Here is a 26,405-nt window from a genome sequence, read left to right on the forward strand (position 1 = left end):
GTGTTCCTTCTTGATAAATATTTATTATTTGGATCTACACAGGAGGACAATTTTGCTAACATAAAAGACAGGAATTTGGCAAAGCACAGCGTTGATGCCGAAGAGTGTGAAAGCTGAGAGCTGTTTATTATCTCTTTTCCTGACATTAGGTCCTACACTCTCCAGGCCCTTTCAGAGTTCACAGAGGGATTCTGGTTTCTGGGTTGCTGTAACTGACACCGCATCTCCTCTGACAGGCAACCAAGGCAGCACGGGCCGGAAGCACAGTGGGCTGGCTCCCTGCCATTAACCCTGGCGGTCTCAAGCCCAAGAGAAAGCGTATTATCTCTAATGTGTGGACATCGGTATGTTTCATCTCTACGCCACTTACGTCATTTCCTTTGGCAAGTGAGCCAGAAGTCTTGATTCTCGAAGCATGCCGATCGTAGATCGCCAGTGGTGATTCTCCAGCACAGACATATTCTAGAAAGAAAGAAAATTAAAACTATAAATGGGGGAGAAGCCAGATACCGATCTCTCTCGCTGAACACAGCTCTGTGGAGGCCAGTATTTTCCCTCTGGCCAGTTGGTACCTGATGACATAGAGGCAGAGCAGAAATACAAAATAAAACAACCGCAGGCCTATTCTCAAGGCTATAATAATAGTGTGTGTGTGGGTCAAGGCCCCGCTGACCTTCCACCAGAGGGCTGAATGCGGGTCTATTTCTAGCAGCCGCAGTCCTGTCTCTGTCTGGTTTTGAAAGTGCATTCAGGTAACAGTGTAGAAGAAAGAAAGTGAGGCAGTAAAAGTAGGTAGTAATGGATACCATAGGGCTATGTGCATAATATAATCCAAAATCATACTACTTAACAGAACAGAGGCAGGCCTCACAACCTCTGGTGTGATATGTGCCCCAGTCAATGCAGTCTTGTTTTGGTGGCTTTGTGGTGATTTATTATTGTGGACATTAAAGTCTGAGAACCACTGTCAATAATCTTCGTGATCAGTATATCGGCACTTAGCCCATTAGGTCTGGGTTTGAATCTACAGTTGCTTCCTTGTTCAACTATCTTGATATTTCTTCCTTTGTGGAAACCTCTACTACATCCAGTCTCTCCTTTGACCTTAAGTATGCTGCCTGTCTGAACATTAGCTAACCATTTAAATAATGAGTAATTTCTTACAAGCTATTGTGTTTTGTTCTATATTAGCAAACATTATGGCCTTACCACTGACTTCATTTACAGAGAATAGAACTATTCTAGTCACCAAGAAATCTTTTCCCTTTATTTTCTTATTTATTCATTCTCCATTTTGTTTCAAGAGGTGTTATAAACTTACAAAAAATACAGGAAGATAGCATTTATTAAAAGTGAGGCTAAATTGTCAAGGCATGGAAGCAACCTAGGTTTCCATCAACAGATGAATGGACAAAGAAGATGTGGTGTATATACATACATATATATATGTGGTGTATATATATACATACACACACACACACACACACACACACACACACACACACACACACAATGGAATACTACTCAGCCACAGAAAATAATGAAATTGTGCCATTTGCAGCAACATGGATGGACTTGGAGGGCATTATGCGAAGTGAAGTAAGTCAGACAGAGAAAGACAAGTACAGAGATATCACTTATATGTGGAATCTAAAAAAAAAAATACAACAAACTGGTGAATAAAACGAAAAAGAAACAGACTCACAGATGTAGAGAATAAACTAGTGGTTACCAATGGGGAGAGGGAAGGGGGGAGGGGAAATGTAAGGGAAAGGGATTAAGAGGTATAAACTATTATGTCTAAAATAAGCTACAAGATATATTGTACAGCATAGGGAATATAGCCAATATTTTGTAATTGGCTATACTGGAGTATAACCTTTAAAAACTGTGAATCACTATAGTGTACACCTGTAACATACAGTATTGTATATCAACTATACTTCAGTTGAAAAAAGTAGGGGGCAATTGTGTGATTCTGCTTATATGAGGTACCTAGAGTAGTCAGATTCAGATTCATGGAGACAGAAACAATGGCAGTTGCCAGGGGAGCTGAGGGAATAGGGAGTTATTGGGTTGGCCAAAAAGTTCGTTCGGGTTTTTCCGCACCATCTTGTGGACAGACCCGAATGAATATTTTGGCCAACACAACATTGTTTTGTGGGTACAGAGTTTCAGCTTTGCAAGATGAATTCTAGAGCTTGATTGTGGTGATGATTGCACAACAGTGCAAATGTACTTAGTACCACTGAATTGTACACTGAAAAAGGGTTAAGATGGTAAATTTTATATTATGTGTATTTTGCCACAATTAAAAAAAAGTGAGGGGAAAGAAGCAAAGAAAATAATATGGAGACTGATGGAGCCAGAACAGAGACTGAAAACTACTCCATCATTATGCAACCCCACTCTTCTTGCCACTATATCTGTGCCATCCGTGTAATGCTCAACTTTTTCAGCAAATGGGAAAAGAGAATCCCCCAGGACTGGCACAATCTAGGGTCTATTAGGAAAAAACAAGTTCAAGAAAACTGCAACTATTCTTGGTTCTAAAACCAGGTCATGATTTCTCCCCAGGACTTTGTAGAATGAGTTTCACGAGGTGGAGTCTTATTCCGACTCTCTGTACAGGCTGCTCTATTGCCATTCATTTCTCTTTGCCAAGGAGTCATTATTCCTTACACACCACTTGACCAGGTTTGAACCTGTGATGAGATTTTGTTACTTTTATCAACCAGTCTATTATCTCCTTTTGGGCATGAGCTACACACAGCAAAAGACAATGTTTATGAGAAATAACATACTAGACTAATTTGTTTTGATTGTAAAGATTTATGAGAGCAGAGAGTGATAGGTTAGTGTGATGTAACAGATGTTCTATCCCTGCTGTGACATTTAATTCAGTCACTCATGAGCATTCACTTGCAAGACTAATTCAAGTAGATGTGACATGAGTGCCCTCACGTGAGTTTTTCAAGGGCCCGGAAAACTGTAACAAGACCTAATGATAAATGACGCCATATCCCTGTTGAGTGGAACAAAAGTGTCTGGAGAATTGCCTTAAGCATTGTTATTTATGCCAGCCTGACTTAACATCTTCATTAATAATCTTCCTGAAGACAGAATAAACGGATACTTGGGAAATTTGCTGGTGAAACCATATTTGGAGATGAGCACCAGGAAAATGGGAGGAAATGGAGGGGGCCTGGAAGCTGGCACAGAATAAAAGAAAATAGCATACATATTACAAACACAACCTTTCACGGAGCTGTCATTATAAATAAAAGTATGTTTTGGCCAGAATTGTGTGGGAGGTAGGGGTACTCCACTGGATGCAGAAGAAGAGCAGTTTAGGGAGGGGGGATAACATTTCTGAAGCACCCACTGTGTGCCAGGCCCTTTACATGATCTCATTGAATTCTCACATAACTGTCAACTGTTTTAATCATTAACTCACAGCAAATGAAGTCCCAGGTTTCTCTGAGAGGCCACATAGCTAGTCAGTAACTGAGAAAGGCCTTCAACACAGGTCTGCCAGGCATCAAGACCTAAGCTTTGCACACCTCCACTTGCTGTCTCCTAAGAATTACCTCTGTTCACCCACATCCAAGCATTCAGAAGCCTGACGTTTATAAACTGATGAATGCCTACAGTTATACTTAATTTTCCCCCAAATCATCTATAGTTGCTGCTTTAAAAGTCAATGGTTGATTGTTTTAATTAGATGTTAGTTTCTAAATCCACACTGGAATCTTTGCACATCCCTCCAAATTTGGTGTCACTTCAAAAAATCTTGTAGTTTGAGTGTGTTATGAGGTGAGGAGATTTAGATTGTCTTGGGGGAGGATTCATCCTTCAGCCACTCTCGGCCCTCACATCTGAACAGTCTCTGAGTTCTGTTGGTTCTTCCATCATGACGTCTCTTATACCCATCCCTTCCTTTCACTGAAGTGACCCTATTTTAGTGCTTTATTATCCTTAATTATCCTTCCTTCTATTCATCCTCCCTACAACTTCCAGAATGTGACTTGTTTATTTGACAAAATTTTTTACCATCTCCCTAATCATTGGTTGAAATATAAACTAATATTTTTTGAACACCTCCTAATAGGCCAGGTGCCATGGCAGGCACTGGAGGTCTAAAGGTGAATAAGACAAAATTGCGGCCCTCAAGGAGCTCACCTAACTTCAATAGGATTGTGCCATCTGCCTTCTCCCATGCCCTGCTCCAAACTCTACCTTGGTGTCCTATCAGGTATATTAGGCTTAACTCCTTAGCTCGGCATTCAGTGCTCCCTAAAAATTGTCCCCACTATATCATTCCGTTCCTATATGTTTGAGATAATTGAATACCTTTATCTTTCCTTTCCTACAAAGGTCTTATAGTCCAAATAAATGACACCATATTAATAAAACTATAACTTATTATTGACATTATTAAATTATTAATACATGAAAATGTCCTTTCCTTTTGCCACTTTCATGCCTTTCAAGGTAGTTTATGTTCCTCAAACTCCTCTATGTTTCCTTATCAAACTAAAACCTGTCTTCCAAAGTCCAATTCAAACACTCCATCCACAAAGCCACCTGGAACGAGTCCAGTTAGAGGCGCACTTGCTCTCCTCTGAGTCCTATAGCTCTTTTTGTCGGCATTCCTCAAGTCCTGAGGCCAGTTGCTCTCAGTCCCGTTGATGTGTGTGACAGTTGTGTATGTACTTCCTGTTCTTCTTACTAGATTATAAACTGTATGTGAGCAGGAACCCTGCCTCGTTCCTTTTGTATCCACTCAACTGTGTGCCTTGCACAGAGAAAGTGCTTTCTATTAATTTGTTAAGTATATAACTGAACAAATTACTTGATTTCATTCGGCAAACATATTGAACACTTACTATGTTCCAGGCACTGTAATATGTGCTTGGAATATATCAGTGAACAAAAGAGAGAGAACTAGAGGTAGCAGGGATAGAGAGAGAGAGATAATAAACAATAAGCACAAGAAATACTTTGGAAAAAAAAGTATAGCATCCAGAAGATAGCAAATGCATGGAAAGAAGGAAAAGTAGAGCAGAATAATGGGAATTTGAGAGTCTTTGGAGGGGTGGGATGGGGAAGGTAAAGTAGTCAGGGTAAGAGGTGAGATTAGAGCGAAGAATTGAAGGTAGGAGGGAGCTCACCATGCTGATGAGGGAAGACTGTTCCAGAGAAAACAGCTGAAGTAAAGGCCCCCAAGGGGGAGCAAACAGCTGTGAGGTCCATGTGCAGCGAGGGAAGAGAACGTATAGGTACAAGGAGTTAGAGACGTAATTCGAGTCCAGATCATGTGTGGTCTTCCGGCCATTGTAAGGATTCTGATTTTTACTCTGAGAGAAATAAGGATCCACTGCAGAAGTTTGGGAGGAATGAAATTATATGACTTAACCGTAAATAAGATCACTTTGGTTGCTATGTTGAAAATAGACTTTGGTAGGGGATAAGGGTAGAAATAGGTGTAGAAGGTTGGGGGAGAGGGCAGCTATCCAGGCAAAAGCTGATAAAGGCTTGGACGAGGAAAGTGGAGGTGGTGAGATGGTTGATTTCTGGATCTGCTAGGATGGCTCAGTGTTTAGAGGAGTCTCATCGTTGTCCAGAATAAAGATAACATTTCCCAACCTCCTTTACAGCTAAGTGGAATCATCAGGCTAAATTCTGACCTATTAAATGTAAGCAGAAATGTTGTGTGGGATTTTAAGGAAAGTTGTTTAAAGGGAACTGTTTCATCTGGGACAGGCTTCTTTTGCTTTACCCCTTCCTTCCTTCTCACTGTCTGGAATGCAGCAGGAATGGCTAGAGCTCCAGCAGCTAGCTGGGCAATGAGGACAAGTGTCATACCCCAGTGATAGCAGATTGAAGAACTGAAAGGCTCTTGGGTCACTCATTCTTAATTTTGTGAAGCCACCACGCCTGCCCTGGACTGCCAATATCCAAACTTCTTTTATAAAGGATAGAAACAAACTTCTACCCTTGTTTAAGTCACTAACACACCACATTATTTAAAGTTGCTTTATTATCTTCCATATCATCCCAAAAGAGTTGATAAAAAGACCTTTTCAATGTCTTAATCTAGAATAATGCTTGGTTTTTGCATAAGAATCATAATAAAGAATTTTATAACTCTAAAAAAGAGTGAGGTGAAATCACCTTAGTAAAGTCTGAAACGCACGCGTGGGCTCACGCGCATCTGCGTGAGGGCACGCACACACAAACACACACTTCTTATTTCTGAGATCAGACACTGCCATCTGCTAGGAAAGACTTTCCTGGTTCTCCAAACAGAACTGACAGCTCCCTCTTCTAGCTCCCCATTCCCAACCCAAGCTTCTATCCTACTGTCCAAAACACCTTATAACAACTTTGTTCACTGGCCTTGCTCCTACATATAAGTAATTTTCACACGTTTTTGTTCATTTACTCTTAAAATAGTCTTGAAAAATTATGGTCTCCCTATACTTTAAAAAATTGATATCTAAAATCACAAATTTCTATGGTAACAAAAGATGTAATGTCTTGCATTTTTGTGAATATTGGTGTTTTAATATAAAATCATTATATAACTCTTGTATGCATTAAATGTATCTAAGGGAATCAAAATACCAATGGCATTTATTTATTTATTTTTTTAAAAAAAAATTTTTATTTATTTATTTATTTATTTTTGGCTGTGTTGGGTCTTCGTTTCTGTGCGAGGGCTTTCTCTAGTTTCGGCGAGTGGGGGCCACTCTTCATCGCGGTGCGCGGACCTCTCACGGTCGCGGCCTCTCTTGTTGCGGAGCACGGGCTCCAGACACGCAGGCTCAGTAGTTGTGGCTCACGGGCCTAGTTGCTCCGCGGCATGTGGGATCTTCCCAGACCAGGGCTCGAACCCGTGTCCCCTGCATTGGCAGGCAGACTCTCAGCCACTGCGCCACCAGGGAAGCCCACCAATGGCATTTAATACCTATTAATCACATGTTTAAGAAAACACATGAATAATTTATTCTTTAAGTCAAAAATTTTAAATTGAATTTTTTCCCTCTAGAACTTATATTTCCATTCTATTTCCCCATAGAATTTTATTTTAATGTAATATATTTTCATGTGTGAAATTCTTTCATCATCACCCTATCATATCTCTCTGAAACAAAAATAAGTATTGATATATAAATTGAATCTTTAATTTAACAAATTTACTTAACATCAGGCTCTAAGTAGTAAATATTTTTCCAGCTTGGGTTTACAATGCAATTGCTCTTGGTAACTAATTGATGAAAATACATGTATACTGCAAATTTGGAAAACATTATGCTTAAGAATAAAAATGTTTTGGGACTTCCCTGGTGGCGTAGTGGTTAAGAATCTGCCTGCCAATGCAGGAGACATGGGTTCAAGCCCTGGTCTGGGAAGATCCCACATGCCTCAGAGCAACTAAGCCTGTGTGCCACAACTACTGAGCCTGAGCTCTAGAGCCCGTGAGCCACAACTACTGAAGCCCGCGTGCCTAGAACCCGTGCTCCACAACAAGAGAAGCCACCGTAATGCACACCGCAACGAACAGTAGCCAGAAATAAATAAATAAATAAATAAAAAGAATAAAAATGTTCTGACAATGCATTTATTCATGAGATGGCTGGGAGCCTTATATTACCTCAGTTACAGGAGATTTCCTTGAATATTTTTAGTTGTTCCTTTGGTATTTTTTCACACTGGGGCAATATACAATATTAGTGAAATTGGAGCAAGATGCAATATGCAGAATGGATAAGAGACATGTCTTTCTTTTGTACAGTGGGAACAGGGTAAATGTGAAAGAGGAGTGGAAAGTAGAACTGGCTTGACTGTCCTGCAAGCACATTCCAGGTAGGTCAGTTTAAGGAGCTGAAAATGAATTCTGTTAGCACTATTCATGCCTGCGTACTCCTGGGAAAGTCTTCGTGTATCCCCATGGGCACACATGCCTGGTTTAAAGCTGCTGCCATACATGACTGCCATTGAGAACGAGGAGCATATCTTATTCATCTTTGTGCACCAGTATGTGGCACAGTGCCATTTAAATAACTAAATATTTGTTGAATGGATACTAAGTAATTAACCTCCAAAACCCCAAAGTTCCCTAACTGCAAAAGTTTAAGTAACTGTATAAGTAACAGAGTCCTGTTAATTTTTTCGTCAATAGCTGATAAAAGCCAGACTTGGAATCTTCTGCTGTGAAATCCTTAGACTCAGGTAAAAGTCAAAGAGATTTTAAAATTATTATAGCAATGGGCTCTCTCACTATTTGCTCACAGATGACCAGGATCAGGTAAACGACTCCAGAAATAACATATATCAGATAGCATTTGTCAATTGCAAGATAAACAAAAAAGAAGATCATTATAAAGAATTTTCCACGATGCTTCTCAGTCTTCATGGTGTACTCTTGATGTAGGGAAGTAATAATGCAATAATCAGCACAAGTACCTACTAAGTGGACAGTACGGGGATATGCTTTCTGGTCTGTGTGCTGCTGTCTCTCAGTTTTCCCCTCTGGGTCCCTGTGTGTGCTCACTGTGGCCAATATTTCTCATTTTTCAGTGTTACTCAGGTTCTGTCTTTCTTGCTGCATGGGTCCAAACTGTGCCTCCATCCGTCTCTCCATCCATCTATCCATCCACTTACTCATCCAGCAAACATCCCACAACCTAACGAATATTCACTAAACATGAGGACTGTGCCAGATGCTGAGGATACGGCAGCAGACGAGGTAGGTGCCTAGAAGCTTGCAGGCTATGGGGGATGTGGACGTCTAATCAGGAAATGGCAGTTTAGAGAGATAAACACCGTGATAGGGGAAGTAAGAGAGGGCTGTGAAATCATATAGCAGGGGCATGGAAGATGGATTTTTAAAGAAAAAGAAGGCTTTCAGGAGGAAGATCTGTCCAAGTTGGGATCAAAAGGATGAGTAAGTTAGAGAGGAGTCTGAGAATGCAGGCAATACAGAAACTATAGCACTGCCATGTTTACATTTCATTAAAACAGGCAGAAGGAAGAAGAGCATGTGAGTGAAGACCTGGAGCAAGAGGGACACTTTATATCTTCCCTCCCTGTTTTATTTATTTTTTAATCATTAGAAATGATCACTTTCAAACATACTATATATTTTACTTATTTTCTGATTCCCCTAGTAGAAAGCAGGGATTTCTATTTGTTTTGTTTATCTTCTGTACTGCCAGCACTTGGCACATATGTCGGCTCTGGGATTCTGAAAGTGGTTCGGACTGGATGATGCATAGAGCCTGGGAGAGTAACGGTGGGAAGTGGAACTGGAAAGTGTAGTGAGGGTCAGATCATAAGGAGGCTTGTGAACTGGGTTAAGATATTTGGACTTAACCCTGAGGGCAATGGGATTTTAAGCAGGCATCTAAGTGTCACAGTTGAGTTTCAGGAAACTCATTTTGGCTGCACAGTGGCGGAAGGGTTGGAGACAGGCAAGGCTGAGTGTAGATGACAGGATGAAAGATGTTGGTGCCCTGCTCTAGGGGAGGATCTGGCATGAGCAGGCTGGGAGGTACTGGTATTTCATAGGCAATGGCCAAATTATCTTTGTCTTTCTTAAGAGGGAGGTGGCTCTGCTCCTACAGACTCACTGGCTTTCACAGCAGCTCAGAGACCAATATCAGCCAAAGGCAGATTGAAAAAAAGAAGATGCTGATCAGAAATGCTCATGGAGATCTGAACATAGGATGAGATGATATTGCTTTAATATCCATTTAAATCCCAGCACTGTTTTGGAATCCCACAGTAGGTACAACATCTCTCTACTTTCAGAAGCAGCAGCTCAGCAATTTCACATCATTCCAGTGAGAATGTGTTCTAGTGTCACAAACTCTTCATACCTGTGGTTTTATTAATAAGACTAATCTTCACTGTAAAGTTGAGAGAGTAAGCACCCACCTTTGCGGCCACAAAACCTACCAGAATTTATTTTGAACAAAATAAAACTCTTCAAACCCCTACTGCAAAACCTGTATTTCCCCTTTTATCTGAATAATCAAGTATTATCCACCCTAAGAACAAAACAATCTCTTTGTTCTAGAATAACAACACATCTGGCATTTAATAAACCACCAACACAGGTTTTCAAATTAAACCGAGAGTCTCTTTGTCAAAGAGAATCTGGCAGGGCAGATTTGCTATCATACAAAGCAGCTTTAAACTGTTGTTGTTTTTTTCTCCTATTTATTGGACACTTTCTTTGATTAAAATACTTAGAATGATGTTGATAAACTGAGTCTGGTGTACAACAAGACTCAGAGTTAATTATACCTTTTAAACCAGCGGAGGCAGGAAGAAAAACAACAACAGGAACATAGTCTGTGTTTTCATTTTTAATTGCTCACGAAACCGGGAAGCAAGACTCCAGAAGATAATGAAGTCACTGAGTTCTTCCCTAACAAGCCCAGTGGTCTCCTTGGCAACGCTGCAAGGGCCCCAGCCCAGGAGGTCTCAGAGGAACAGAAGCTCCTTGAGTCCTAAACAAGACCTTGGCCCTTGAAGAAACTATAGCACTGCCATGTTTACTACCTGTTTTTCTCTTGTTTGATCTGCATCTGCCGAAGACACTGCTCTCACAAGGAGCCCGAACACTGATTGCTGTCCACGGGGCAGGCCTGTGTTCAGATCAGGGCCATGGATGTGCCACGTGCCAGCTACCTCACTATGAAGAGCGGAAACTTTATGAAACACAAAATCAAATTTGAACCTCCTTTTGACAATTTTCACTCCACTTGCCAAAAACACCTTTCATGCGGCAGAAATCATGAGGTTACATATAATCTTTGCAATTGCTTGTTTGAGTAGAGGTCATAGGACCATATGGAAGAAACATGTCTCCTGGCTCTAACTTCATATTTATGGTGCAGAGTCATTAAGAATAAAAAGTGGTTAAAAATGCTGGCCTCTTCTACGTGCTTGTGATAAGTGACCAAGAAAAATGATTATAAACTTCTGCAAGACAAATAGAGAATGTAATAAATACAATGTTTCATGAAACAACTAATTATTAATTATTTTATTCATTAGGTTGTTCTGTCACTAGTTAATATGTAGTTGGACTCTATCAAAAGGAATTAACTTTTTTATATGGTTTATTACAAGATATTGAATATAGCTCCCTGTGCTATACAGTAGGTCCTTGTTGTTTATCCGTTTTATATATAGTAGTTTGTATGTGCTAATCCCAAACTCCTAATTTATCCGTTCCCCCCAGTTCCCTTTTGATAACCATAAGTTTGTTTTCTATGTCTGTGAGTCTGTTTCTGTTTTGTAAATAAGTTCATTTGTATCATATTCTAGATTTTAAATTGAACTGAAAGCAATTCCTTTTGCAATTGTAATAAGCAATATCATGTCTGATTTAACACTTACTTTGCAAAACTGCTGAACCCACATGTTGGAGGATTGGAGGGTGGAGGGACAGAAAATAAATTCTCAGCTGTATCTCTCACATGCTGTTAGGTACCCTCTTAGTCCACCACGGACACCTGGACTGCTTCCAGTCTGATGAGAGTGGTGCCAGGTGGAAATGCCTTTATGGTCTTCATGTTGAACTTGGGTTGGCAGTTCAGCTAGTGAGTCTGGCCCAGACAGAGGACAATGGGAGAGAGCCCTTTAACTTGGCCTTCACTCCAGCTGCCCTGGCTCTCTCTTTATCTCAGGGCAGAAGCACAGGCCGGGTCTTAGGCAATGATCTTCTTATTTATTAGAACTAAAAGAGCACAGCCAACAAAAGGAGGGAGAGGAAGCCCTCTTCCATTTTATCTCATTTATAGTAAGTCTGGATTGTACAAAGTCACGCACAGGGTATTCTCAAAGCCCCATAATTCCTGGCACATCTTCTTGGCTATTCTTGTTGACCAAATGTGTGTGCATGTGCATGTACAGTTTTTGTATATATATACATATGTATATATATATACACACACACATATATTACACAACATATGTATATGTATTGTGTAATATATATGTATATATATGGTGTGTATATATATTTTTTCACTCATTATCACAGTTCTTAATATTTTCTGGATCTATAACTCATTTTAAAATATAAGTCATGGATCCTCTCCCTAGAAAAATGTGTATAGGTACGTCGTCTGAAAATCTGCATATAGTTTCCTGAAAGCTTATTTATGTCTCAACCAACAGGCCCTTGGTAGGCTAAAAGGCTGTATTTCCAAAGATTTTAAAGTATCATGTGTTGTTAATGATCTTGCTGAGTTGATATTTTATGTAACATGATTTTTTTTTCTTGAAATTGAAAACCTAAAGAGTTATGCCAGTTCTTCACTGACAACTTAATGCGAAATGAAGATTTTCTGACCCAGATCACATTCTGTACAGCTAATCTACAGTGTCTACAAAAGAGAGAATATACACTTCATCATAACATGCCCAAGTCATTGAACAGAGAGCAGGGGCCATTCATGACAGGACTATACTCAGCTCAAGGCCACAGAAACAGTCCATTTGCAGTTACTCTGGAGTTGTGGGTTTTCATCCCCAAAGTACACCAGTTTATGCTGCCTTTGGTGTCACACTTTCTGCCCTGCTACTCAAAATGTTACTCACACTTCAAGGCCCAGTTTATATTACTCTCCCTCCATGAGGTTTATTTTTGTTTTTTGTTTTAATTTTTAATTTTTTTATTTCCAGAAACCATCTGCAGAATCAATTTCTCTTTCGCCTCTGTCTTCCCATCACATTTTGTTTGTAGCTAACTACCGTAGAGCACTTAGCAAAGGCTCTCCCACCTTAAGCTATTGATACATGTCTATAACCCTCCTGTCTCCCTCCCTGCGATAGGAGAACCTGGAGGAGAGCTCTTACTTTCCTGCACATCACAGGTGATCAATATGAATTTTAGAGGCAGTATGTGCAGGGCTTAGGCACATTTGGCTCTGGAGATAAAAGTCTTGAGTTCTAATTCCACCTCTGCCATTAATTAGCTGTTTATTTTCAGGAAAACCCACTTGGATTTCCTAATAACAATTTTCCTCTTTCTGGAAAATAGGTATGATGATAGTACCCACCTAACTGGGCTATTGTGAAGATTAAATAATATAATAGATAAAATCACTTAGCCCAGTGTTTGAATCATAGTAAGTGTTGAATAAAGGTTAGTTATACAATTCATTGAACTGAATTTTAAAGGGAATTTTCTTTATCTTTTTGGAACTCCTTCATATAGTTAATAAGAACGGTATATAGCCAGATGTAAAAGCTATCATATATATTTTTTTGGACAAAATTAAAATCTCATATTATTTTTAGGTCCTCTTAACAATATTTACTTTTAACATGTAAAGTCCCAAGTTGGCTGATAAAAGTTTCATCTTTTATACTAGCCAGCTCTAGGATATTGGAAGTATCTTTGTGACATTACGTGATACTGGTTTGCCCTCAACACTGTTCCTAAAACTTAGAGACATGGATCTCTAGCCTCCAAGAGAGCCTAAGACCATTTGAGCACGGGACTGATGAAGATAGTCTCTTGAATGTGGTTTTTGAGTCCTATATGCCAACTTCTGTCTAGTCATTATCAAGAGGATCCTTCTCTTTCCTATCGAGCATCAGGCCAGACAATTCAGATGGATAAATTCACTGCTAGAAAAAAATAATAGCTCACTTTATTGTTGTAACATCTTTGGATACAAAGAACAGCATGGGTAAATTTTGTCTTCAGAGGCTTTAAAAAAAAGTTGTTTCTAGGTATGTACACAGAGATATACATGCATATCTTTGGCTAACTCCTCTAAACTTTTTCAAACTGGGATTAAGTTTTCTTGGATTTTGCACATTTTGAGCATCTGAGTTTGAACCAATGTCCAAGGGCAGGGATTATATTTTATTTATCTTTGTACTCCTAGATCCTAGTATATCATCTGATGCATGCAATAAATAGTTGCTAGTTCAAAATACACAAGACTGTAGGTTGTGTTGAAAAGGCTGCAGAATTTGGTTGTATAGGAATGTTTATTTTTAACAAAGAGATTAAATATTATTAAAAATTATCTGCACTTCAAAAGTTTGAGTAAGGAATCCATTTATTTGAGAACATTTTTAGTATATGAACAAGTAGATTGCAGTATCTTTCTTTTGAGAATCAATTTTTGTTAATTAGCAGTGAGTAGTTAATGAAATTCTACATTCTTCTTTTTTACATCTTTAATATCTGGCATATTTCTTTCTGACTTTCTGTCTAAATGTGCATTCATTACGTGTTTTATATACACTACATGTCAAAGCACAGCTTTATGATCCTTATTTTCATGTACAAATCAGTCAGTAGTAGTACATACTCTCTTAAACTCCATTGATGTGATCTATTTGATGATGAGAAACTAGAATTAGGTAAGCATTTACATTATATGGAAGTAGATCAAGTAGCCAGTCCTGTTGCTTGATTTTCTTTATTTAATTAAAGACATTTGAAAAGTCAGAATTAAAATATGATAGGAATAGAAAATCTATTTGGGAGCTCTCAGTTCAGTCATTCATTTTTTTTCCCCTGGTCAAATTTTTAATGTTTTCCCCAAGCAATAAATTTAGCTTCTGAGACTGTTTAGAAAGTTTAGTTTTAGTTTTCATTTTCTTTGTTTAGTTTTCAGCTCATCATCAAAAGTTTTTCTAAATTATGTCACCCTGTCCCCTCTTTATGGTCATTTCTATCCCAGCTCCAGGTGCTGGCTGACAGACCAAGAGATCCCAGTGCTGAATTATGTACCAGGGGATCCATAAACCTTGGAATGCCAATTCCTACCTGGACCAAAAGCTAATCAACTGGATGGAAAAAAGCTCTGTTTCATGTTTCAGTTGTACTTTATCCTCAAGCTGCACTGTTTTGTATAACGCAACTGTTTTACGGGAATCCTTTAGAAATTCTTCCCGCACTGAATTTTTTCAAAAGATCTACTAAAATTGAGATCAATGACTCCCTTGAATGCAATGATTTTGTTAATGACAACCAAAGGTCTCCCCCAGACCATGTTGAAAATTCTGGGAATAATTCATTTATGATATAGGGTTATAATATCTGAAGTAATATCACAGATAAGACTTCTTTGGGCCAATCTACTCGTGCTGTTGAACAATTTTTTAACAACAAAGTACGCCTATTGTCTTCGATAACATACCTCTGACTCAGAGGCCAAAGAAGTTCAGAAATGGCACTGGAGAATATAGCCAATATTTTATAATAACTATAAATGAAGTATAATTTGTAAAATCTTTGAATCACTATATTGTATACCTGAAACTAGTGTAATATTATAAGTCAACTATACTTCAATAAAAAAATAAAAACATGATTAAAAAAAGAAATGGCCCTAGAGACGTAAATCTGAATTAGGATTGCACCTGGGAGTATCATTTATAGAAGTTCTACAAGGACTGGCTTCAACTGGCCATTATGTATTAGACGGTTCCTATGGAGACAGATAGTCTCAGACCATGAGACGGTAGACTCAGGAATCCTGTTTGACTTGGGAGAATTTCAAACCTGCTTCAGAGCAAATTGAATTCCTTGGATATCCTTGTAAACCAATTTAATCTTCCCTGGGGGACACTCTGAACCTATTTCAAACCCATGCTCTTTGGCTGTGGTCATCATTGAGGCTGACCCTGAATGAAGGCTATCTCCAAGGGTGAGATTCAGGCTACAGCACTGGGCCTAAAGCAGTTAACCATATTGTATCATGTTGGTTCTCTTACCTGATATAGGTTGGCGAGGTGGTGGTTTGTTTTGATCAAAAACGGCTGGTTTACCCCTGGGTGGTCAACATCATGGGCTGCGGCAGCCAGCAGTCCAAGCATGACGTCCAGAGGTGTGAGGGAGCTGGCGAGCTGTTAAAGAATTGAATGGGGAGACTGACTGGTGTATTTCCAAAAATAGGTTAGCATTTGTTTTGGCTAAATCACACTGAATGAATCATCATAGTATCGTTCAGGTCTTTCATCCAGACCTTAACCTTCTGAAGCTGTCAATAAGGTAATAGAACCATGGAATCGCAGGAATAAAGAAAGGGCTGTGAGGAAAGTAATTAAGCAACTCAAATTGTGTAGCTCATCCAGGTGGCCTCCTCTTCCTGCTGCTACTGTCTTGTTTTGTTGTTGTAGTAGTATTACCTGTTGGGAACACTGCTCTATAGTGGGCGGGGAGAAGGCAGAGTCTAAAATCAGCCTTGCTCCTAGGAAAGCTGTAAGTGAAGGAAAAAGCTGAAGCCAAAGCGATGGAAAAAATCACTTGTGTATTTCGGCCATCCAATATATCACTGCCACTTCTTCAAATATGAAATCCACAGTGGGCTGAATTGCAAAATTTGCATATTTCTTCAATGTGTAATAAATAAAGTGGGGGAATGTGTGAGAATCTGTCATTTTGTTTTGGTTAGCTAGGAGAATAAGCAGGAAAATGGGAATCTAGTGCTAGCTTTAAATACACAACTGTGCAATCTATACAATTTTCAAATTACTTAGGGATTAAATAACAAAACCTTTAATGTCTTTGGGATATTTTATAAGGATGAGGCATACCCAGTTTTGTCTTGGGAATGCCTATCTGGCATCTGTATATTTAGTGGTTGATGTTAAAACTTATTGAACTAAACAGAGTCTTGGACTGAGATATCATTTTCCAAAAACCCTAAAAAAACTCATCCTGTATGTTTTAACAGCTAGGTTTTATATGGCTAAGAAATGCCTAGGCTTTGAGTAACGAGCATTATTATCATGTTTTAAATTTTGGATTAATATACTGCATCTGGGCATATTTTTAAAGAGGTTTTTGATGTTCACAATTTCTCTTGGGCCTGAATCAGGATGCCTAGTTGCCTCAGTAGGAAATGGAGCTGAGTCTTGAGGAGTTTTAATTCTATTTGTTGATCAAAAACCATGAGGTGGGAGACTTCCTAGAAAAGTTCAGTTCTGGTACTGTTTGTGGCAAAGGTTCAAGGCAAAAGCAGCTAACTTTTGTGATGGTTGAAGATATCTAGAATGTAGATTGTCATAGAGAGGGTTGTTTTCATCCTAATGCAGCCTTGAAAATATATAAATTATGAAACAGAACCTCTGAAAATTTACATCCTCTTTCATGACTATTATACAGTTTTCAGAGCTGATACTGAAACCTTAATATAAGCAATTTGTATTCATGCTATAAATTGGCCCATAACCCAGTTGCTCTGATATGTCAGGTGATCTGGGACCCGGCAGGTAGTTTACGTGGCATTTCCAGATGGCCGAGGAGGCAGCGGGTCTTGCCTTACCTTTGGCTCCTTTAGGTAGCAGTGCATGGCCTGGGTGACGTCGGCCGCATGAACAGCATTGTGATATGGGTTTTGGCTGTGGTAATCTTCTTGAACCATGACTAGGAGGTAAACAGATAACTCAATCAGCTAAAAACAAAACACAAAGAACATACTAGCTCAGACTTATTGAGGGTCCCTTTTGCTTAAAAATAACAGTGTCTCCAAAATGTGCAGCCTGGGGATGCTTTAGAAATGAACACGATTTGCCAGCTTGGCAGTTCTACTGGGTTGATTTCAGTGGAGAGGAGGGGGAGGGAAGAGGGAAGAAAGGCTAAAAGGATTTGTGAGGCCCTTGGGATTCCTCACCACCTTCATAAATCACCCCTTTCTGGCATTCATGAAGGCCCTCATTCATTGGAAAAATAAATATGTAGGAAAAGGGCAACTTTATTTCACTCTATAGTTTAATTATTTAAGTTCGCTGCCATTTAAGAATCATGTGCCATAAAAGAGGTTTCCTTTTAAAGAGACCTACTCTCATCCAAAGATTGCTTTGTCACTTAAATAACAAATACTGACCAACGCAAATCTGGGGATTCTTCAGGCAGAAATTCATAGATCCAACTGAGGAATCCTTGGATTTATTTCTATCTTATTCAGATTAAATGATCATCTTTCTTGCCCTTCCAATCTAGGGACCGGAGTGCTCTTGGAACCAAATAGAGACACAAGGAAGGCAATTTGAGTTTGCTATTTACAGAAGCTACTTGCCTGCTTTAGCTAATAACTAAGGCAATGTCTAGAATGCAATATATTCAGTGTGTATAGAATGTCCTGGCTTTCAAGTGTGGCTATGTTCTCTCAGACCAGCTATGACTTTGGCTCTGGATTCCAGTGTTATTTCTGTCATTGAATCTTTGCCTTTTTCACATGTACTCTGGGTGCATACACATGTCCAAAGTATCTGTGCTCTCCCTCTTTAGACAAATCAAAATTATTTGGCTCTATTCATGGCCATTACTTTGCTCAATCAATCTGAACACAATTAGCTTGAGGTTATTTGTGTTTCTGGAATGAGCCATGCTCTGGCTTGTTTCCAGTATTTCTGTTGTGCCACATGTACCTTTTAATCAGCAGGTTTATTTGACTATTATATGAACCCTGGCTCTATTACTTATCTGTATTGGGCAAGTTACTTAACCGAAAGTTTCCTCCATTTCCTTCTCTATAAAATAGGGATAACAACAGCCCTGATCTCAAAGAGGTGCCATAAGGATTAAATGTGTTAATATATGCAAGTTCTTAGAAGACTTTCCAGCACATGTAAACACTGTATAAGCCTGGTGGTTGCTGCTACTGTTGTTATCACCATCACCATTATTCTACCCTTGATGCATCAAGTCAGCTTCCAAATTCAAAGCACTGCCATATGCCAAGTCAAAGAAGCCAGGAACACACTAAGAGGCAGAGGAAAGTTATTTGGTGACTAAAAATGTGCCCTGGATAATTCACTGGAAGATAAATAAGAATATGCATGAAGTCAAATGAGATCTGGGGCTGCTTTTTGAAGAGGAGAGATGGTGGAGTTGAGTGGAAAGATGGTAGGCTTTCAAATCAGACAGACCTGGGCTTGGACTGCAGCTCTGCCAGTTATATGTTGTTGACCTTGAGCAAGTTACAAAACCTCTTTGTACTCCTCCTTACTTATGGGCCAAATGGTGATAATGGCCAACTTGCAGGGTTGTTGAAGCTGTTAGAAATAACATACCAAAAGCACCCTGCACACAGTGGGTGCTACATACGTGGTAGTTCTTATCATTAAAAAAAAGCCTGTTGAATATTTCAGCAACTCATATCCAGAGTGGCATTGTTTGAGGAATATTTTCTGGGATTTTGTTAATAATATGTGAGCAGATCAGTAACTTCTGTGACAGTTATTTGCTCTTGATGGTTGTCTTTACATAGCCTTTATCTCTTTTAAACATAACTAATCAGGTAAGCATTTTTTCCAGTGATTTAAATAAGTAAACTTATTTTAAAATAAAGATGAGATAATTTAAGACTAATATGAGGTCTTCATCTACCAGGCTATGGCTCTTGCCACTTTATGTTAAAGAATATTGTAGACAGCCATTATTCAGGGGCAACGGGGTAGAAGTAAGGAAAAAAGGACTTACCTAAAAACCTGTGTAAGGTCACCATATCTAACTTGAAATGGTGAATGAGTCCATGGGTGTTGAAGAGGTGGCACAGCAGTGTTACCAGGCTGTTTCCTATAGGGGACAGTCACCTGTTTTAATTCATTTTCATCACCATTAAAATATCAAGACTAACAATAGGATCCAAAGTTTCTGTAATGAAAGTTCTCTGATAGGATCATTTCTTTTCCCCTTTAGATTTAAAATTATTCAAGTATAAAGGTATTATTACTATGATCTGGTCCCATATTTTCTCTTATTGTACAAGTAAAATTAACTCAGACCTTCTCCCTATACCAAAGGCAATGAAAACATCAAGAGTTAAAAGGAGTTTGCCTACTGCAGTATCAGGGACACATACACATGTGTATGTGTGTGTGTGTGTGTGTGTGTGTGTGTGTGTGTTTGTATGGTTATTTTTTTAAAGACATAGTTTAATGGTCACTTGAAATGTGTCTTAAGTTGCTTCCAATTGACTGTTACATTTACAGGGGTATCTAAGCCACCACAGTGCCTATTCTTCTTTTGGAAAATCACCCAAGATGAAATTTGACTGTGAGATATTTTACGACTCAAGCCAGCAGAGGTGCAAAATTGAAGCTACAATAACTTGTAAGCATTCAAGAAATATTGTTCATTAGAGAATAAGGATTTTCAATATTAAAAGCATTATAAAGTTTATGAAAGACTTTGAAATGTACCAAGAAGATGACTGGCTGTCTTAATTGGAAAACTAGGTGTTGCCTAAGCACACTCTTCCACGGTACCTGATTCTATGTGTTTCTGTAGCTTTCATCATCTTTGAGCTATTTCACAACAATCAAAGTTGTAGATAACTGATATTATTGCAGATGATTCTTGGCTGTATACATGCAAATGAAATTAGTGAGGTGGAAATACAATTGATTTCCCCCTCCCAGTTTCTCACCTATTTACAAATTCATTTTGGCATTTCTTACTGCTTTTATATGTATGGCTCTTTGAATATTCCTTTGAACTAGCTGTAACATTTTACTGGATCTCTAATTAATTGAGTTAAATAAAATCATTGATGTGATCACTTCATATTTTTATGAGAGTCGTGATTATACTCTCTTTTTAACAAATACCATTGAACAAATTCTTTTGTTCATGGTTAATTTCATATACTGGTCCCCATCTCTCAATTGATTTGAGCAAAGTGAAATGCAAGATTATGAGATAACAGCCCTATATGGTCTAGTTAGCTTTCCACAGTGTAAAGCTCAGTTTCATGGTCTTAGGCCGTATCTCTCTCCACTGTGTGTTGTTTGTCAAGAAACAGAATGGTGAGAAAACCATCTGTAATGACTTAAAACACAAGCCTGTAGATGATAAGACATGTGACGGTCAGCATTAAACGTGACGTCTTTCATTGGCTCCCTATTATCAGCATTTGTTTAATGGGCAGATGAAAATATTATAGGATTTTATTGTTTTCTTAAGGGAAACCTCTATAGGCACAAAAATTTAAAAACTGGAAACAATAAGAATGTCTACTTTTCCCTTCAGCTGCAGCCTAAGTGTTTACACTCTATCTTCAGGAGTTGTTTTCTTCTCATGATGCCAAACATATCTGAACAATACCTGCAATGGGGCAGACTCGCTCACTTAATAAAAGTGCAAAACCATTGGCCCAGTAAGAGTCAGGACTGATCAGATGTGTTTTTATGTTTCTAGTTTTCACTGACTAACAACAAACTCCTTCCTTTTGCATGTGGCCAAAGTATTCTGCAAGGAAGGAATCTCATCTGTGGTTTCTAAATTGCTTTGGAAATAGCAAGACCAGAAGGAAACTGTCTTAAGATTTGAAGTCCAAATTCAGCCCTTCTTCTTCATTTGAACTAATTTTCCCTTGCCCTGGTCCTTCTTGAGTGGCTGTAGATTTATGAATGTGGGAAAAGAAAGAAAAAAGAATAACAGTGTTTAAAAATATATTTTGTTTTTCACGAAATTAATCCCACTTTAATGGTGTGTATTTTAGTGAGAATTCTTTTGGGTGACTTACCATTTGTCAAGCGATCAAACAAGAAAATGTCAAAATCCCACATTCCCACTTTGGAGAGCATATGCTGAAAAGACAAACAAAAGCCAGCACTCACATGAATCATATCGGAGACTCAAATATTTACTTTGAGACATCGTGAATTAAACAATTAAACAGTTGAAAATAGCATACTACTATCTACGTACAACTGGTTTGTAGTAAAACAAACCTTACTCTGCAGCCTAATAACAACAGTGTTAAAGGGACAGGCTCCGGAATCAGCCTGCCACATCCTATGTGGGCTGCATCGCTTACTGGCTGTGATACCTTGGGCAAGTTCCTTAACTCTCTGTACCTCAGTTTCCTAATTTGAAAAATGTAGCTGATAATACTATTGCTTCACAGGGTTGTTGTGAAGATTAAATAAGGTAAAACATGTAAAGTGCTTAGAGCAGTGCGAGTACATAGTAAGCACACGATAGATACCTTTTAAAATTGTAGTTCCCTTAAGTCTCTACATCACAAATTACTATGCACTTAGGGGGAGGAGGTTTACAGTAAACTTAAAAAAAAAGAAACCTAGATGACTGGTGAGCACACTACTCTGCTCAGTGTGGACGAAATGCGAAATTAACCACTGTAACAGACAGGAGACTGAAGTGTGGACAATTGGAAATATTGGGTACTTTAAAGACCTACTGTCCGATGTAGACTTCCTGTGCTATTTTTCTTTCTTTTTTTTTTTTTTTTTTAATATGACTGGCTCTTATAGTAATCTTTTTTTATTATTTATTTATTTATTTTTGGCCGTGTTGGGTCTTCGTTTCTGTGCGAGGGCTTTCTCTAGTTGTGGCAAGCGGGGGCCACTCTTCATCGCGGTGCACGGGCCTCTCACTGTCGCGGCCTCTCTTGTTGCGGAGCACAGGCTCCAGACGCGCAGGCTCAGTAGTTGTGGCTCACGGGCCTAGTTGCTCCGTGGCATGTGGGATCTTCCCAGACCAGGGCTCGAACCCGTGTCCCCTGCATTGGCAGGCAGATTCTCAACCACTGTGCCACCAGGGAAGCCCCCCCTACTTGGAATTAGATGATGTTAACTCTCAGACACAAAGTTGCAGTTGCTGATTCTATCCTCACTGTAGCTTCTGTGACTGCTTTCCTCTCCTCTCACAGGCCCTGCTTCCGGTAAGGACCAGCTCAGTCTCCTCTACCTGCCCTTGAATGGCCTCTCTGTGTCTTTCGATGAAATCCAAAGGCCTCATCATGGCACACAAAGGCCTTCACAACAGCATCAGAAAAATGAAGGGATAGTAGGTTTTTGGTGAAGTCTAGTTTGAGTGAGTTTTTATCCAAAAGTCACACAATTCTAAAGGCGGAGCCAAACTTTGATCTCTGATATTCTGACCTCTGGTCTGTGGTTCTTTCTACATCTCACTGTTGTCTTTCTTGAGAGGTCCCCACAGAGAATGCTCTGTCACGGATGCTCCAGCACTGGGAGCTTAGCCTTGCTCTCCTCCTCTCACCAAATGAAACAACCAACCAACCAACCAACCAACCAACCATTCACTCAATCTCAGACCTTGGGCTGTTAGAAGGAGTGATATTTGCTTTCTTTTTGTAGACCTAATGTTGGGAATTAGTTCTTCTAACATTACTTGCTGCTTATTTCTTAATAGTATATACCATTAGAATATATTTCTTAATTGCATATAGACAGCATAATATTACTTATCATAGGAACTATAAGATTTTACCTTTGACTTCTGTTTAAACTGAGGTGGTTTATTCCTGAAATTTAAATTCCTTTGGGACTTTGGGCTAGAGATAACCTTTGAACTTTTTTTAGATTGTCACACATTAGATTTCTACCCTCTGTTGGATCAATGCATTGCAAAAATAGTTGTCAAATTAGTAAAATTTTTTTGAATAAATTAAAAAGTATAAAAAAGACAGTGCACTGTATTGATAGCCTAAAGTGGAATTAAGAGTTGGTAATTACTGGGTTAATTTCAGGGTAGCTATTATGGTGAGATAATTCAACGGGTTAAAAAATTTATTCCTTCACTGGTAATCGGCCAGTCCAAAACTTCATTTTATTTAGTGTTGTGCAAATGTGTTTTGCACATTTATAAAAATGAAAATAGCTAGCTAGCATGTGCTAGGCATGAGTATATTAAGCATGCAAATATGCTTTACCTTGTTTAATCCTTGTACCACCCCTATGAGGTGAGCGTTTCTATTACTTCACTTTATATTTAAGGAAAAAGTCCAGATGTGTTGAATAACTGTCCAGAGGCACGGAGCTCTTCAGTGACAGAAGTAAAGACTCAACCCAGGTGCTATTGGGGGGTGGGGGTGGGGGTGGGAGGGATGGGGAGTAGGGGGGAGCACATGCTCTCAGCCACTGGCCTGGTGTGAGGCGACAGAGGGGTAACTAGCTCACCCTTGCTTGTCCAAGGTAGTCTTCATCCAGCAGGTGGAGCGGGGCTTGCGGTATAATTCCACGAAGCAGCCTCGATGCATGGAAGTATCTTTGAAAGCTTAACAGTCTTTTCACCTTTTTCTTGGTGCCAATTTCCCCTGAGTATGTTGTATCTGTGGAAAGTAATCAAATTCAGAAGTTATATATTTAAAAAGCCCTATTTTTCTCCACTATGTAAAAATACAATGTACTATATAAAGGAGAGAAACCTAAGAGATGCTCTCAGTGCTTTCTTTTTTTTTTTTTAAAGTCTTATTTATTTATTTATATATTTATTTATGGCTGTGTTGGGTCTTCGTTTCTGTGCGAGGGCTTTCTCTAGTTGTGGCAAGTGGGGGCCACTCCACTCTTCATCGCGGTGCGCGGGCCTCTCACTACTGCGGCCTCTCTTGTTGCGGAGCACAGGCTCCAGACGCGCAGGCTCAGTAATTGTGGCTCACGGGCCCAGTTGCTCCACGTCATGTGGGATCTTCCCAGACCAGGGCTCGAACCCGTGTCCCCTGCATTAGCAGGCAGATTCTCAACCACTGCGCCACCAGGGAAGCCCAGTGCTTTCTTAGTACAGACCATTTAACTCTGCATTTGAAATTTTTCTAGAAAAAATGATATTTCTTATATGTTACATTCATTAAAATGAGATATTTATGACTAATTTTGGAAGACATGAAATACATGAATTAAAAACTTCATTTTCTTATTAACGATGCTGGTAAACTTAGTGAGTGAATTCACATACTTCTGCATGCATTTAAGGAACAGTTATGCTTTTTTTCTGCTATACTGGAGCTGAGGTTCCAAAATTTAGAACAGGTTCTCATCCTATCCTCTCTCTAGTCTGATGAAATCCTTCACCTGAATTAGAAGAGTTGAGAATACACTAGTTTAGACATGAGGAGATGTTTCCTAATGTCCCAGGAACATCAGCGGTAAAAGAACTAAAAATCTCAGCGAAAGAGTGACCTAGATTGCCATGACATGAAGCAGAGTGGGTGTTTATTTCCTGATGGAGTATATTCTCTTTTGCTGGTGGCCATAAAAATCTGATCCTGTCAGTACAGATATTTTAATACTCCTGTCACATGTGCCTTTTAAAACTTGACTGTTGATTGTCCAGAAATACCCCAAGCACATTATTTGAATGTCTGTCAAGGTATGTCTGATCTCAGCTGAAATTCTATGAATCACTCAGCCACATAAGTGACGTCTGCTGCCAATTTTAGACCTGGAGTCAACTGAACAGTCCTAGTAGGAAAACGTACAGTTCATATACAAAGAAATTTTGGCTTCTCTCGTGCCTCCTCCCATGTCCCCTTTTCCTTTATAGAACTCAAAATCACAGTGGATATTAGAAGCCCAGGAATCAATGGGCAAGGGTCTCCTTAGCAATGTGGCACTCCCCAAGGGCAGGGAATGACCAAACTCAGTTCGTTACTTGGATTAATTATGCATGCAAGGACTTAATTCAGGGTAGACAACACCTACTACTTTCTGAAAATGCCACCTGATTAAAATTCTTTTTATTTTAAAATGGTTCTAGATTTCATGTGTGGGGAGATGTAAACAAAAACATAAGGAGATAAGAGGCGTAAACTGAAGTTGGGTGCTTAAGCTCACATCAATATTAAAAATGGCATATATAGACTCAATTCTACTGATGGATTCTCACTCATTTCTATTTATCAAGTTAAGGTACAGGATAAAGTGGTTCATTCATTAAAAAAATGATTTGAGGGGGGACATCCCTGGTGGTGCAGTGGTTAAGAATCTGCCTGCCAATGCAGGGGACACGGGTTTGATCCCTGGTCCAGGAAGATCCCACAGGCCGCGGAGCAACTAAGCCCGTGCGCCACAACTACTGAGCCTGTGTTCTAGAGCCCCTGAGCCACAACTACTGAAGCCCACATGCCTAGAGCCCATGCTCCGCAACAAGAGAAGCCACCGCAATGAGAAGCCCGTGCACAACGAAGAGTAGCCCCTGCTCGCTGCAACTAGAGAAAGCCCGTGCACAGCAATGAAGACCCAACGCAGCCAAAAAAAAAAAAAAAAAAAAAATGTTTTGAGGGAATTCCCTGGTGGTCCAGTGGTTAGGACTCGGCACTCTCACTGCTGGGGCCCAGGTTCAAACCCTGGTCGGGGAACTAAGATCCTGCAAGCTGCTTGGCATGGCCAAAAAAAAAAAATGTTTTGAGTGCTACTAAGGAATAGGCACTGTTCTAGATGCTTGGTGAGATCCCTCAGTTCTAGATCCTCCAGTGAGCAAAACAAAGATCCCTGTCCTCAAGAAGCTTGCATTCTAACATAGAGAGATAGACAATAAACAATAAACAAAAACAAGAAGTAATGTATAAAAATGTATTAGAAGCTGGTATGTGCAAAGGGTGAAGGAAGAAACGCAGGGAATGAGGGATCCAGGGTTCTGTGTT

The 26,405-nt window shown here is 39.4% G+C and overlaps 1 protein-coding gene and 1 non-coding gene across 4 annotated transcripts in view; one reads left to right on the forward strand and one right to left on the reverse strand.

Moving 5' to 3' along the window:
• Positions 1–26,405, reverse strand: part of PDE7B (phosphodiesterase 7B) — a 346,643-nt gene that overhangs the window by 18,851 nt on the left and 301,387 nt on the right. For all 3 annotated transcript variants that reach the window (XM_036872058.1, XM_036872057.1, XM_036872059.1), the window contains 6 exons: positions 23,944–24,095; positions 21,525–21,588; positions 19,478–19,573; positions 17,319–17,419; positions 15,766–15,897; positions 371–462 (listed from right to left, as the gene is read on the reverse strand). In XM_036872058.1, the coding sequence (XP_036727953.1) occupies positions 371–462; positions 15,766–15,897; positions 17,319–17,419; positions 19,478–19,573; positions 21,525–21,588; positions 23,944–24,095 (637 nt within the window). The remainder of the gene's footprint in view (positions 1–370; positions 463–15,765; positions 15,898–17,318; positions 17,420–19,477; positions 19,574–21,524; positions 21,589–23,943; positions 24,096–26,405) is intronic.
• Positions 26,049–26,120, forward strand: TRNAE-CUC. The gene has a single exon. It is a non-coding gene; the product is annotated as a tRNA-Glu (tRNA).

The sequence above is a fragment of the Balaenoptera musculus genome, chromosome 12 (assembly GCF_009873245.2).
Source record: "Balaenoptera musculus isolate JJ_BM4_2016_0621 chromosome 12, mBalMus1.pri.v3, whole genome shotgun sequence".
NCBI lineage: Eukaryota > Metazoa > Chordata > Mammalia > Artiodactyla > Balaenopteridae > Balaenoptera > Balaenoptera musculus.